The sequence below is a fragment of the Pseudoliparis swirei genome, chromosome 22, assembly GCF_029220125.1.
Source record: "Pseudoliparis swirei isolate HS2019 ecotype Mariana Trench chromosome 22, NWPU_hadal_v1, whole genome shotgun sequence".
Lineage (NCBI taxonomy): Eukaryota > Metazoa > Chordata > Actinopteri > Perciformes > Liparidae > Pseudoliparis > Pseudoliparis swirei.
In genome coordinates, this window is record NC_079409.1 from 3529534 (window position 1) to 3544859 (window position 15326).

The 15326-nt window shown below is 45.4% G+C and overlaps 1 protein-coding gene across 3 annotated transcripts in view; it reads left to right on the top strand.

Annotated features, from left to right (window-relative positions):
• The window catches only part of sema6e (sema domain, transmembrane domain (TM), and cytoplasmic domain, (semaphorin) 6E), a 110388-nt gene extending 102625 nt beyond the window's left edge, over nucleotides 1–7763 (top strand). For all 3 annotated transcript variants that reach the window (XM_056443632.1, XM_056443635.1, XM_056443633.1), the window contains one exon: nucleotides 5401–7763. In XM_056443632.1, coding sequence (XP_056299607.1) covers nucleotides 5401–6767 — 1367 coding nt within the window. In that variant the 3' untranslated portion in view covers nucleotides 6768–7763. The remainder of the gene's footprint in view (nucleotides 1–5400) is intronic.
• The last annotated feature ends 7563 nt before the right edge of the window (nucleotides 7764–15326 follow it).

Below are 15326 nucleotides of genomic sequence, written 5' to 3' on the forward strand. Positions count from 1 at the left end.
GTGAGAAGTCGGACATTAAAATCTTAAATAGCTTTTTTTTTCTTCGCTCAGATCGTGTCTGTTTCTGCGGTTGAATAGAACTGCCGGCTGCCCGACGTCGTGCGGCCCCGCTCGTCTTCGTCGGCGACCTTCACAAGTCGGATGAGCGCGCGCACACACTGACTTCACTTTTTTTTGCTTCTTTTCTTGAACCTCCCCGGCCCACCCTGGTCTCCCCGAGTCATCGGCGTCGTGTAATGGCATCTCGTTAAAGGTCACGCAGGACTGAGCTCTCTTTTCCCTCCGCGCCAGCGCTGTATGGCGATTATAAGTGACATCATGGTTTTATTACAAAAACACACTCTGCACTGCGCTGTAAAAACTAACCTTAAGGGCATTACACACACACACACACACACACACTCTGCTTCACTTTCCATAACAGGCTCTTTATTTCGCATCGGGTAGTGATGCTCAGTTCTGGGTGGGGATGGATCCTCGAGGCCCACGCTATCGCCCTCAACCCTTGACCCTTGACAATTTCATTTGGCTCACTGACCTCTGGGGGGGGGTCTTCCATTGTTTTACCTGCCTGTTAGCCCTCGTCCTCGTCTTTCTTCAGTTGGAATCAACCCTTTAGCTGCACCTGCCTCCTCGGTTGAATTCTCTCTCGCTGACTCCTCCCTCTTTTTAGGATCCGCCTCTCTTTCAAGCCGACGGCTGAAACTTGTGCCCGGGCGTCTTGAGTGCAGCTTCTCCGTCTCTTAAAGCAACAGTTCACTCCAAAGAGCGTGACAGCGGGATGACAGATGTGGATGTTTAGCGGGAGGACAGACGCATTATAATTAGTACACTTGTGAGGACTTTAAGGCGTCCGTCCACGAAATTGCCTTTTAATTATCGAGGGTCAGAGCAAACCAACATTCTCTAAACGAAGCTGGAAACCAGAAACAAAGCGGACTTCGGTGTGGACTGTCTCTTTAAGTGTGATTCCTCACGCTTCCAGTGGGAAGTTTACCGGCCATCGGATGGCAAAAAAAATGAACTAATCCTCTTTTTTTTATGTGTTCCGTTTGTGATGCGACTGCATGTGAAACCAACAACCACACGGACATAACCGCATGCGCTCTTCCTGGTTTAATAACGTGTGATAAGTGAGATGTTGAAAGGGTTTCTTATTTCGCCAGGTAGGTAGTTTAGATCCTACGATATTTTCTACAATTTGCCTTCACCCTGCTATCATAAAGGTGGAGAATTAGAACTTCAAAGTTTTCTCTGGGACCATTTGTTGCAATTAAAATAAACATTCACGGCCGGTTCTGTGGAAATTCTTTAAATCGGAAGATATGTTACAATTCAAATGAAAGCCCCGATATGTTTGTCTGCAGCTACGTAGGAAAAGAAACGTGGCTTCTCCCTCTCAGCACAGGTGTAAATATTAAAGTGACTTCATCCGCACACTTCATACAGCGCCGGCCCTGATTGCCACAGATGCCACGGCACGCCCAATTTACCAGTATTCAATCCAACCTGTAATGAAATGTGCGCTCTCTGCGCACCGGCACACCTGGAATGGAATGCAGTGCTCATTACCACTGTGTTTAAATTGGAGTGGCTCCGTCACGTTACTCCATATCGCCGTCGCCCGCGTGCATGAGATTAAAGTGCATCCAATTGGCTGAGCGCTGATGTGGAATATTATGCAAATTCCTAATAACAAGTGTACATGATTGAATTCACTCAACAGCCAGAGCCCTGCACACACACACACATACATTGCATATATTCGGTGTGTGTGTGTGTGTGTGATCATGCTCTGTTTGCTAACCATGTCTGTCAGTGCACAGACGTCCGGTATTAAAACTGTCAAATTACCAAAGCTCACAGCATCGGGGGCCGCTTTTCAGTGGGATTTTAAAAATAAATCTCCATTAGAGGAAGTGTTGGGGGGGGGGGGGGGGGGGGGGGTAGTAAATGTTTGCCTATGAAGCCTCGGGGCCATTTTGTCTCATTGCCTTTCTCGTCGGGATGGAATTAAAGGGAACAATGACATGCACTTGTAAGCTCGCAGAAGCAGAAACTAATTGGGGCTATTTTGAAACGTCTTCTTTCGATTTACGGGAAGAAGAAAAAAAACACAACCCAGAACACGAGTTTGTTCTCCGGCTTGCGAGCGTGTAATCGCACCCTCGAGGAAACGCCCGGTACGATAAGACGAATAAATCATTCCCCGTCTGACCCCCCCGATGGCGTCGGCTGAGAAAACGAAAAGCCGGACGAGTTTCTCTCCCGCCCCGGGTTTTTTTGACGGCGTCTTTTTTGGAGAGTCCAGATGTTTGAGTGTTCTCTGTGTGGAACTTCAAAGGGTTCAGATTAGCGGTAATTGGTGTCATGGAAACGCCGGCGGGTGGCGTTACTGTTAATGAAGTCGATGGGAGACCCGCTCACTGGAGAGAAGTCGTCGCTGTCTAAAAAAAAATAAAGATCGACAACAGCCAGACCTCCTTCATTTATTTCCCCCGTGCAAAACAACCCCACCCCCCCCAAAAAAACCATCTTCAATTAGTACCTTCCTGTTTACACAACCCGGTTCTAACAATGTGGATTAAAGTCCTTCTCTTCCTACGGGTTGTTCTCCAGCAGAGTGAAGGTCTGTCACTCCCTCCATCGCGTCTGTCGTGCTCTCTCCTCCTCCTCCTTCTCCTCCACAGTCATTTGCTCCTTCTCTCCTTCTTCTTTTATTTCCAGCTCTGGCTTTCATCTCCACACTCCTCACCCCCCCCGTCTCTTGGATCTTTTAGTCCTCTCGCATTCACTCTCCCCCCCTCTTCATCGCCAGTTTGTCACCAAGGTTGAATTTCCTTCCTTTATCTTATTGTCCCCCCCCCCCCCGCTGCCCTCATCCCTCTCTCCCCATCTGTGTTTCCTACCTCTAGGCAGACTCGGGCATCTCTATATTAAGCCGAGACCACGTCGAGTCGACACAGAAGCCCAATGTGACATTTATGGGAGTTTTGTGAAATGAACTCAATTAACGCTTCGACGGGAGGCGACGATGTTAACCCCCCCCCCCCTCTCTCTCTCCCCCATCAACGATACAAAAGATATAATAATCTCAAAACCCCCGAGTTGAGTCGAGTTTCCAGACGCTGGGTGAGCACAGTTGGCCGGGCGCCTCGTGTGATTCACGGGGTGTTAACTCCACTGTGACCGGTGGCACCGTATGTCCCGCATGATGGCGATGGAGTCATCCGACGCGCCCGCGAAACATGTTGGTGACGGGTCGCCTGTCGGCTCCCCCCCCCCAGTCGACCCACTTGACTCATCCACCTCCGCCAGGAGGAGCCCGTTCAATGGTCCTGTAGGCCACAGCCGGGTGGGGGGGTGGGGGGAGTCGTGGTGATGACTCACCGGTACTGTGGGTATCAGTCCGGAGCCACTGACCCGCCGTCCTGTCCAAACGGAGAAAAGAGAAACGTAATTTTAAAAAGCTGCCCGTGATTAAAAGAAGAGGTATTAAAAGGCTCAACTGCAGCATCACTTTTGTCTGCCCCCCCCCCCCCCCCCCTGTCGTCTCGATTGGGATTTATGGCTTTTTTCTTATTTTATCAGCGTGTAAGTCTCGGCAATCAGGAATCAGGAGGAACAATTTGGGGGTTATTTTTAATTGGAAGCGCCATTCAAAAGCTAAAAAAGATTGTAGTGCACCACCGTCTCTCTCTCTCTCTCTCTCTCTCTCTCTCTCCCTCTCTCCAAAGCACCCCTCTCTAAAAATTAATGTAGTGATTGATACATCACAGTCAGGTAATAAGCCTTCATGATCAAAATCATAAAGTGCTTTAAAAAAAAACCTGTTGGCCAGAGGCTGTGCACACAGACGCACACACACACACACACACACACACACACACACACAGAAGTCAACGCAGGAGATAAACCTCTCGTACTACCACCGTGATAATGTTCTGTATTCTGTCTCTCCGGGGCCCTGAAACCTGAGGAGAATATTGCAAATCAAGAAATTGTTTATGCGTCCGTCTGATTGAGTTTCTGGCCGAGCCCAAATAACCAAACAGACTTTTCCATTTGGTAATTACCTTCCGCCGACGAGGTTGCGTTTGCCTCGATTCTTTTGTCAGCAGCCGGATTATGATAAAAACTACGGGTTACGTGTGGAGCCTGAGCCGAGGAAGAAGATCGTTTCGTTTTTAGGAGCAGATGCGACGATTCTTTCTCACTTTTCGTTAACGACGCGAGATGCAGCATCTGGCCCCCGATGGGCGTCTGGTTTGGTCAACAAAACAATATATCACACACACACACACCCTCACTTTGGTGGGAAATGACACAACACACCCAAATCACTCCAGAGGTCATAATTCATTCGGGGATGAATTTCTGTGAAATTATTTTTACCGGAATTTTCTGGCGCGAAGAGCTTTCACGTCATCCAGTCCGGGGTCACTTATTTCATACATTTTTAATTCGCTCAAACGCAGACCTGATTATTGCCCCGATCTCCCTCACACTCCTCTACCAATCCTCCTCCTCCTTCTCATCTCTCATAATCCATCATCACGACCGATTCATACATCGTTCTCTATATTCCCTCCATCGACGGAGCTTCCGTTAGCCGTCGAGTTGAGCTCGTTGAGAAACACCTGCATGTCACACCCCCCCCCCCCCCCCTCAGCCGTCGGCTAATCAGGTTTCACGCAAGCCGTCATTAAGGGCGGAGTGAAAGGCTCCGACACCGCAGATGGCGGCGGCCTCTTGCAAATGAGCGCTGATTAGGTGAGGTCGCTTTCACGCCATTAGGCATACACGGTGCTAAGGTCACGTCACCCAAGGGCGTTTACACGGTAGATTTACCTCGGCAGAGTAACCTCGTTTCCACTTCAGGCTTTATTTTGAAAGGACTCAACCACCTCATTTGAGGGCACCACAATCTGCGAGCTTTCGTATATAGACCTGTTATTTTTTTGGCTCGCTCACCGCACCAGGTGCTCTCGCCCCTGATCCCTCGCATCGGAAAGCAGAGCCGGTTTGGAAAATGACATTGGGTTCTTTCTGCTGCGCTCCCATCAATATTTAAAGCTCGAAGCTCATTTCAGAGTAGATTTCTCACTGGCTGGGGGGGGGGAAGCTCTTGGCCTCTGTCAGGCGAAAGGGGAAAGCACAGGTCCTAGAAAGAAAGACATTGCATTGATCTCGTGACAGTGGAGGGAAAGGAAGCCAAGAGCTTATTTCAAACACCTCTCCCATGCTGTTTACCACATAGTGAAGCCCCTGTAACCACAACCTGTCGGTCCCAGCTGCTACTTGACCTACATTAGCTCTTGAAAATATGTCCTTCTGGCTCGGTAAGAAAAGCTCTAACCGAAGTTGCCCTTTTCTCTTTATCTTCTTCCTGTCCTGAAGGTGTGAGGCGGCCGCCAGAGCTGGAGAAGACCAATCACAGTGTCCACTACACCCTCCTGATCGCTTGTGTTCTGGTGGCCTTCGTCCTCGGCGCCTTCCTCTCCGGCTTCCTGGTCTCCTGCTACTGTAACCACGGGGGCCACAAGACCAAGAAGCTGTCGAAGGATCCCGAGGCGCCGATCCCGCACGCCTTGTCCCTCCGCAGCCTGGCCAAGCTCAACGGCCTCCTGGACAGCCAGAGCAGGGACGACAAGCTGGAGGTGTCCTCTCCGAAGATCTACAACTCCTTCTTCGCCAACAGTAAGGAGCATCACCCGCCGAGGAGAAACGGCCATAACGCCATGACAATGGGAGACCTGGTCCAGCCGCACCACCACCTCCACCATTCCTCGGAGCTGTCCGGTCTGCCGACACCAGATTCGACTCCAGAACTGCCCATAAAGAGCATGAAAGCCTTCAAGAACCAGTGGGAGAAGAACCAGAACTGCAACAATGCCAAAGAGCCAAAGTCCCACAACACTGGCTCCAGGCCCAGCTCCGCCCTGCTTCACCAGCAGGTCTTCCCGTACTCCCACGGCCTGTCCAATGGGCAGCCATTAGTCGGAGGTCACCTCCACCCAGAGGAACGCAAAATCCATAATGTTGAACGTGTGCTGTCTCAGCAACCTTACCCGGGTTACTCTCAGAAGGTGATGGAGGTAACCTCACTGGATGAGCTCCTGAAGCACATCCACGAGGCGAGCAGCAGCAAGACCATCCAGTTGATGAGCCCGTCGGGCCTGATGGCCTGCGGCGGAGACGGAGGCAGCGGAGGCGGAGGCGGCGGAGGCGGAGGCGGTGGTCATCTTGCGTTCGCCAACCGCATCCAACCCCAGATTCCCGAGACGGAATCGGCCCCCTACTATAGCTCATCCACTTTACCTCGAGACAGCCTCACCCGACGGATGGACGTCCCTCCGGACATTCCCCAACACCACCAGTCCACCCTGGAGAGGAGGCACTCCTCCCAGAGGCACTCGCTAATCGCTGCAGCCACCAAGATGCCCAACGGCGGAGGAGGCGGCGGCGGCGGAGGCGGGATGATACCTCGGCAGCACAGCTTCAGCCAACGGAACGGCGGGCCCCACCAGCCGCCTCCGCTCCTGGCCCGGATGAACTCGACGGGCAGCTCCTGCGAGGTGCACTACCCCCTCATTCCCAACGGGTACATGGCGCACCAGCACAGCTACAGCGAAGAGCAGCACGAGGTCCAGCAGAGGGGCGCCGTCGTTCGCCGGGCCTCCTCCCTCAAACCCGACGTCCCTCCGAAGCCCCTGTTCATACCCGCCACGTCCCCCGTCAACCAGCAGGGGAAGTTCAACTACTGAGGAGGTGCGCACTCCTGGACTACAAAGGGAGTCTCCCTCGTTGTGTCTTCTTAAAGGAACTTCCCTTTTTTGAAGGAATGCAGCGGGGGGGGTTTCGAGGTTTCGAGACCTTCGCAAAGAGTCGCCTCAACCAAACTTGTTTTGCCCTCCTCCTTTGTCCAACGAATATCTTTGTACCATATTGGTATTGCTCAGTCACTTGCTCACGGTAGAACCACGGACTCCTCCTTATATTAGGCTGCCGATGTCCTCAGTGTGGATTTACGATGCAACTTTTTTTGGGGGGCGCGTTGACGTCGGAAGAACTTAACAATATGAGTCACCTTGAAGACTTAAAAAGCCGGAGGCTACCCCGCGACGCTTGAATTCATGCTTTTGCTTCCATTTTTTTCCGATGTAGTGTTGGTAACCAGTCCCCACCCCCCGAATGTGTTTATATTATGCATGTGTGTGTATATATATGTGTGTTTATATCCACACCGTATATGTATACATATACATATGCAGTATATGTAACCTGTGGTGAAAAAAGTCAGCAAATTCCCCTCGAAAGTAGTCTTTGCCTTACTATACTCTCTCATCTTTTGGGCGTATCAAACGGTCCGCCCCCCCCCCCCCCCCGGACCCTAGGAAGCGTCCTCGAAACACCAAATCATGCACTTCATCGTTACATTCTCAGTCGGCGTCAAAACACACACCGAACCAAATTTGTTCGTGTGGATGAGAGAAAAGGAAATACTTCAACAAAGCAGCTATGTTCTTCGTCTCTTTTTCTTTCCCCCCAGTCCCAGCAGATCGGATCCGTTCAAGTTCCCCGAGGATGTTTTCTGTAAGATTGGTGCTCAGAAAATAATTTGTCCAAAAAAAATGCCTCGCCATCCGGCATTGTGAGAATGAACATAAAATTAAAAAACAGAACAGAAAGCAGTTATTCTAATTATTAACTTTGTGGCTATTGGTTGTAAATAAAGGAATAATTACTAGCCAAAATGTTAACCGTATGTGTAAATGTGTGCCTTATTTAATAATAGTGTGTGACATAGGGAGGTTTAATGCAAGGGGCTCAGACGGCTACTATGCTACAATATATTGTGGGTGTTTTATTTCCTATGGTCGTCAGTACGTCATATTCTCTCTTGTATATTTGAAGAGTTTCATTCCAGAATGAGATATTTGTCTTTTTACTTTTTTTATTGTAACACTCACTAATTAATTCTATATCATATCTTGATTTTATTGAGCCCTCTTTTTTTTTTACAATTTAATATTTGACAAATTATCATCTGTTGTTATGAAAAATATAAAAACACCAGATATATATGTATATTTATTTGTTTTCACCCCCCCCCCCTCGAGATGGATTACAGTATTTTGGAATGAAACCCTTCATCGCTCTTTTTTTTTTTTATCCCGGACGTGTGAGCCTGCAGAATATTTTTGGGAGAGTTTGGCAAAGCAAATACAAAACCGCCCGAGACTGCACACATTCAGGTTCGACTGCCGCCATTTTATGTCACTTTCCCTGAAAGTGCCATTGTTCACTTTTGTTTGTTTGTTTGTTTGTTTTAGCATTAGCACCACTTTGGGTTTCTAAAAGCTCACGGTTCCTCTTCAGTGATCTCCTACAGACCTGGAGCCATCGTAAAAGTCAATTAACGATTGCTAAAACATCGTGATAATAGATGGAGGGTTGAAACTGGACTTCTACGATGGCTGTCAGACTTTTGACTCGCCCGTGTCACCAGGAGTCCTCTTCACGCCTCGCGGGAAGCTTCATTTAGGAGAATTTGTGAAACCTCGGAGGAAGCGCAACGAACTCCGATCCCGACGAGCCGAGATCGTCTCTCGGACCGGCGCAGCGGTGGAACCCGGTTCCCTTGTGACAAAACGTTCTCCCTCCGACTCCGGCCCTCTGGAGAAAAGAAGAACAAAATGATCGCGGCTTCACCGGACTTTGGTTCGCGGTCGACTGGAAACGCGATCAATCCTGTGAGAACAGCACTACGTTATTTACTGTCGGAAATATTGATTGAATTTTCCCTGAATGCATTTCACACAATACATTAAGTTTTTTTTTCTCCAACTCCAGTAAATGAAGGAAAATACGCCCCCCCCCCCCCCGACCGTGACGAGAGAGAGAAAAAAAACTATATTTGGATATTAACAGGCAGCAGAGCATGAAATATCATTTGGAACCACAAACACAAAACGTCCAACTTGATTTAAGGTCGTGACCGTAATGTTTCATGAGGGAATGTGGCAGCTACAGGGTTTGATGCGAGGGGAGGTGTGTTGTTGTTGTTGTTTGTTTTTTATCTGACAGATTGTATGGGCGAGGGAGCGGTCTCGCCTCCTGATAGCTCTATCAGTATTTGATTTGGTGTAAATACATTCTATCTGGACGGGGTCTCATTGATTCAGTATTTTTTTTCTTCTTTTTTTCTATTTTTATTTCCAGGCTTCGACCTCTTGAATTACTCTGAATTCGGTCTCACAGAATACCATTGTATGTCTCTTATACTAGGAATAAAATGAAAATATGACGCACGTGTCTCACTGGTGAATATGTTGAAATAATCTATAATAAGCACAATTCAGGTGATCATGTTGTGTCAATCAATAGAGTGGTTGAGTGATTCACCTTAAATCTCTTAAAGGGAAACACACTGCGTCACGGCTTTACTGGTGGTTGCATGAGCAGCTCAATTTTAATTAATTACGGAAAAAGAGAATTTCCCCAAAAATGTAACTTCTTTATGCTCATATATACATGATTTTATTTTTGCCTTTTAAAACTAATCCACACAGTAAAAAAAAGTTGGCAGGTTTGGTAAAAATATGGAAGTTTGATTGAAACTTTTATTTGTTTTAACTCCTTGAAGTCACCGTTTCTGCTTCTTCTACTTCTTCTTCTACTGGATGACAAATATACTTTCTGTCATTTAAAAAAAGGATTCTAGATTACATTGTTGATAATGTATTTTTTATTTATTCAGGTCTTCACATTTCTCACACTTTCCTGTTGAAGTGAGGGATGGCCGAGTGTTGGAGGGAAAGGAAACGCAGGGCTGCATCGCCAACTACATCCAAACGCATCCAACCATATCCAACTACATCCAAACGCATCCAACCATATCCAACTACATCCAAATGCATCCAACCATATCCAACTACATCCAACCATATCCAACTACATCCAAACGCATCCAACTACATCCAACCATATCCAACCACATCCAACCACATCCAACTCCCTCATAGATTGTCTCATAAGAAGGAACATTATATAAATTATTATTTTACATCCACTGATTTCGCGATGTGATGAGAATTTCATCAACTTCAACAAAGATATTACAAAAAGTATATATTCATATATATATATATGTGTGTATATATACACACATACACATAAATGTATGTTTCCACTGATTTTGGGATGTGATGAGAAATGTGTGTGTATGTGTATATATATATATATATATATACACATACACACATAAATGTATGTTTCATTTAAGTGTCCGCCCACCATGCAGCATGCTGTCAGGGGAGGACTCCTCCACATTACCTTGCCCATAACATTCCTCCATCACGGGTAAGTTGGTAGACAAACGCTTCGTTCCCTCGTACGTTGGAGCACTCGGCTGCATAAATTGTTCATATCTGCTGTTCATCATAACAGCCCCCATGTGAAGGTGAGTGTGTTGATGTAGAGTTATTGAATGCTTGAGAGCGGTAGTACCGTGTCTGTGCATTGAGGGAGCTTCTGAAGTGATTGTGTGGAGAACACTTTCCGGTTTTACACCGCTTCATCGCTGCAGGAACATGGAGAGGGAAGTGGAGTCAAAGCAGCTTTTAGGTTTGACTCGACTTCAGAGGAAGTCAGGCGGACTCGTGAGCAGTTCACTTGTTGGACAGAGTTTTGGTAAAAGAAAATTAATATTTATATCTTTTCCCTCAGAGTTGACGTTGACATTTTTCCATTTTGTATTTTGTCAGAGCAAGGGAGGTTGTACAATTATTGAAATGAACACAAAGTGAGGGGTTGAGCGAGTCAAACAAGCACAGGACTTTCACCCAGGAGACCGCTGTGCTGTTGTGAAACCAAGACGTAAACCTTGACTTTATTTGTTACACTGTAGCAATTGCTCTGTAACTTTATTTCAAGTCGTTATTGTGTTACATTACGCTGTTACATTACAGTTGTTATCTTGTTACGTTGTGATGTTACTTTGTCTTGTTATTTTGTTACGCTAGTTACATTACAGTTACGATGTTATATAAGTTACTTGATAATGTTACGTTGTGTTGTTACATTATGTTGTTACGTTGTGTTGTTACATTATGTTTTTACGTTATAGTGTTACGTTGTGTTGTTATATTGTTACATTATAGTGTTACGTTGTGGTTTTTACGTTATGTTGTTACGTTGTGTTGTTATATTGTTTTACGCGAGTTACATTACAGTCATTACGCTATGGTGTGATATTGTTGCATTAAGTGTCGTACTTACGATATGTAATTCGTGAGACGATGTTTTTCTAACTATAACCAATCGTCTCACAATATTATCCACGTGGAATTGTACATTTCTGTAAGCGCGATGCGACGCTGATATATTTATGCAACATTCACATGGTTCAGAAGCGCCGACATTCGACGTATCCTGTGATAATAAAAAAAAAACGTGCGAGGCCAACTTTTTCCCGGCGACTGGGATGCGTCTTTCAATGCGGTGAGCATCGGGAACAAAATTACATTTACCCTCGGATACGGATGTTTTCAAAGACGAGCAGATACGACCAAAAATACATGTAAATGTAGCTTTGCAGGTACATTTATTCCTGTAATTTCAAGGTAAAACGGTCCTTAGCTGTAAGAAACTCATTTCAGGGAGATAAACCAGACGAGATTAGCGGTAGAAAAGCACATATTTTCAATCACCCTCACATTGTGACTCCAGCTGTACCCTCCACAGGTCCCTCCAGTCTGAATACAGAGTTTGTGCAGGTTGATTATAAATGTAAAAGAGCCTGCAGCAGCATCCAGAGCAGCTTTACTGTCGTTTCAAGGAAGCTAGTGAGCCAAACCTCACTGCAATGTCCCTCGATTTGATGCCTTGTCCTCCCCGTGAATGCTTTACCCCTGAGCGGTTCTTGGATAACCCCATTCAAGCAAAATCATGTTTTCCTCTCAACATATACGGCGAAAGGACTTTTGATGGGCGCAGACATTGACCTTTTAGCCAAAACAGGTCTCCTAATGAGGTGCTATCGATTAGTTTTATGCAATTATTCTCCCCCGCAGTCTATGAGATAATCATGTCTGTGTTTATATATGCGCTCCCTGGCTGTGTGTCAGGAGGAGGAGGAGATGGAGGTGTTTGTTGCAGGTAGAGATTGAACCCGGGCTGGATAATGGATCGCGATTAGCTGCAGCATAATTATTGGATTGCGACAAAAATGTCAGTCGATAGTCCTCAGTCCCAGAGAGGTCTGCGTGTGTTTCTTCTGAGACGGCTGCAGATGATGAATGAGTGCAGATGATAATAACCCCCCAAACGCTAAAGTCATTATTTAACTCCTGTCAATAAAGCCCAATCACAACAACCAGGAAATGTCACTTGGCTGCAGTGTTGCAAGCAGAAGTAAAGCCCACTTAATTATAACTCCACGTTAGCTCAACATATTCAGTTTGTCCTGTTTCTGATGGAGTATTGATATATGCTGGTCTTGATTTGGCTAATGGGGAAGTATGTTAAGATAAATACAAATGTACATAACTTGAAGGGTTTAAATGTACAGTTCATGCAGCTATTCCGCCACTAGGGGGTGCTGCCCCTATTTTTAGTTTTTACACACGAGAGCGTAGCCGAAACATCGTAAAAGATGTCCACGCTCATTTGTTTATGATGCTGTGAGTCGGGTCGTTGCTACGGTATTAGTGTGCATCCTGTCCTCGCAATCAGTTTGTGCATCCTCGATTCCTTTCCTAGCCCAGCTCCTCGCGTCCTGGTTCCTCCCATCCGAGTTTAACAAAATCAACGTGGCGTTTAGTTACCAGGATGGGTCACGCCTCGTTTATACGTCGCAGGGGGCCGAGAAGACTTCCGCAAAGGATACAACTGTGCATCCTCGCTCCTTGTTCCTCGCTCCTCACTCCTTGTCCACTCTCCTCGAGATGCATTTTAAGAATTGAGGCCTCCTAAGAGGCAACACTGCTGATTACAAGTTTCATCAGCTACAAGTTCCAATGTTTGAGCCGATAGTTTGCATTTTAAATTGAATAAGGAATTTCCGTTAGCTGTAGCTACGGCTAACGTAAGTCCAAGCCCACCGAGGGGCGGTGCAATAACGTTCTATCAAATATTCAGTATAATCCTAAATGCGCTGGAACAACGCTGAAGTGAAGCGGTGCATTTTCTTTTTTTGTATTGTTATGAACTGCAGGCAAAGAACTGATGTGAAGATGAAGCCATCAAGATGGAGCAGGTATTTTCATTTTGTCCCGGAAGCTTCCTTCACCGTCACCTGACACCTCGACATGTTCTCGGTGTATAGCCTGGAGCTATGTTCAAAAAGAAGTTTAGTTTTCATAAATAATTAATATAGTGAGATTCCCCCCCCCCCACCCCCATCCCCCCCGTGAGATGATTTCCAAAGAAATATTTAGATCTCTAATGCAATTATTGGTTTTGACCTCGTCTGCAAATCTTTTTCTTTTTTTAAAAAAGGAAAACGTGGTGAGAAAACCTCGCGGCGTGATTGACAGGGACTTTTTTTTTTCAATTACGGTACCCGGTGCTCTTCCTCCTTTAATCTGACTGGGGACTCCGTGGAATTGTATATTACTTTTTCGTCCTTTAAAATGGATTTTTGTGTTGTCAGCCATTCCAGCGTGACCTCCCCGCACCTTCCCTCCAACCCTTCGGTCTTTCACCAAAAAAAAAAAAAATACATTGGGAATCATAGTTTGCTCCTCAAATTGAGTTTCTGTTACGTCTGCTCCCTGACAGCCGGGCATCACAATTCATTACGGCTCTGCCGGAAAAAAGAGGCCTTAAAGGGCTGCGGGAGAAGCCGGCGCCCATAGTTCAACATCGAGGCCTGTCAGTGAAATGATCACCGGCACTTTGTCTAAAGAAAAAATACAAAATAAACAGGCAGATGTTCGGGAAAACACACCAATCAATCTGGGTTTTAAGGACACCCTTGAAGTCGCGCTCCTGCCCTCCGGAGACGTTTCATGGTTTTTTCATCCAAGGTCCCTTTTCCTATTCTCTTATTCATCACTGTCACCAGCTTCAAAGTAAAATAAATACATATATTAAACGTCTCAAAATCCCCTTCAGCATCCGGAGAAACGTGGAAGTGTCGAAACACCAGAACATGCACGTTCACATTAGTATTTCTTATTTTACTCGAAAGGGACGAGTATGGACAACAGTTTGGTTACCGATCCAAAGGTTTAACTTTATTTATTTATTTTTACTATCATTTTTACTATAAAGTCGTATCTTGTGTCGTATCGTAGGTCTTATGTCGTATCTTACGTCTTATGTCGTATCGTACGTTATATTCCGTCTTATGTCAAATCTTATGTCTTATGTTGTATCTTATGTCGTATCTTGAGTCGTATCTTACGTCTTATGTCGTATCTTACATCTTATGTCGTATCTTACATCTTATGTCGTATCTTACGTCTTATGTCGTATCTTACGTTGTATCTTATGTCGTATCTTACGTCTTATGTCGTATCTTACGTTGTATCTTACGTTTTATGTCGTATCTTACGTTGTATCTTATGTCGTATCTTACGTCTTATGTCGTATCTTACGTTGTATCTTACGTTTTATGTCGTATCTTACGTTGTATCTTACATCTTATGTCGTATCTTATGTCGTATCTTACGTTGTATCTTACATCTTATGTCGTATCTTACGTCTTATGTCGTATCTTACGTTGTATCTTACGTTTTATGTCGTATCTTACGTTGTATCTTACGTTTTATGTCGTATCTTACGTCTTATTTCGTATCTTACGTTGTATCTTACGTTTTATGTCGTATCTTACGTCTTATTTCGTATCTTACGTTGTATCTTACATCTTATGTCGTATCTTACGTCTTATGTCGTATCTTACATTGTATCTTACGTTTTATGTCGTATATTACGTCTTATGTCGTATCTTACGTCTTATGTCGTATCTTACGTTGTATCTTACGTTTTATGTCGTATCTTACGTCTTATGTCGTATCTTACGTTGTATCTTACATCTTATGTCGTATCTTACGTCTTATGTCGTATCTTACGTTGTATCTTACGTTTTATGTCGTATCTTACGTCTTATGTCGTATCTTACGTTGTATCTTACATCTTATGTCGTATCTTACGTCTTATTTCGTATCTTACGTTATATCTTACATCTTATGTCGTATCTTACATTGTATCTTACGGTTTATGTCGTATATTACGTCTTATGTCGTATCTTACGTCTTATGTCGTATCTTACGTTGTATCTTACGTTTTATGTCGTATCTTACGTCTTATGTTGTATC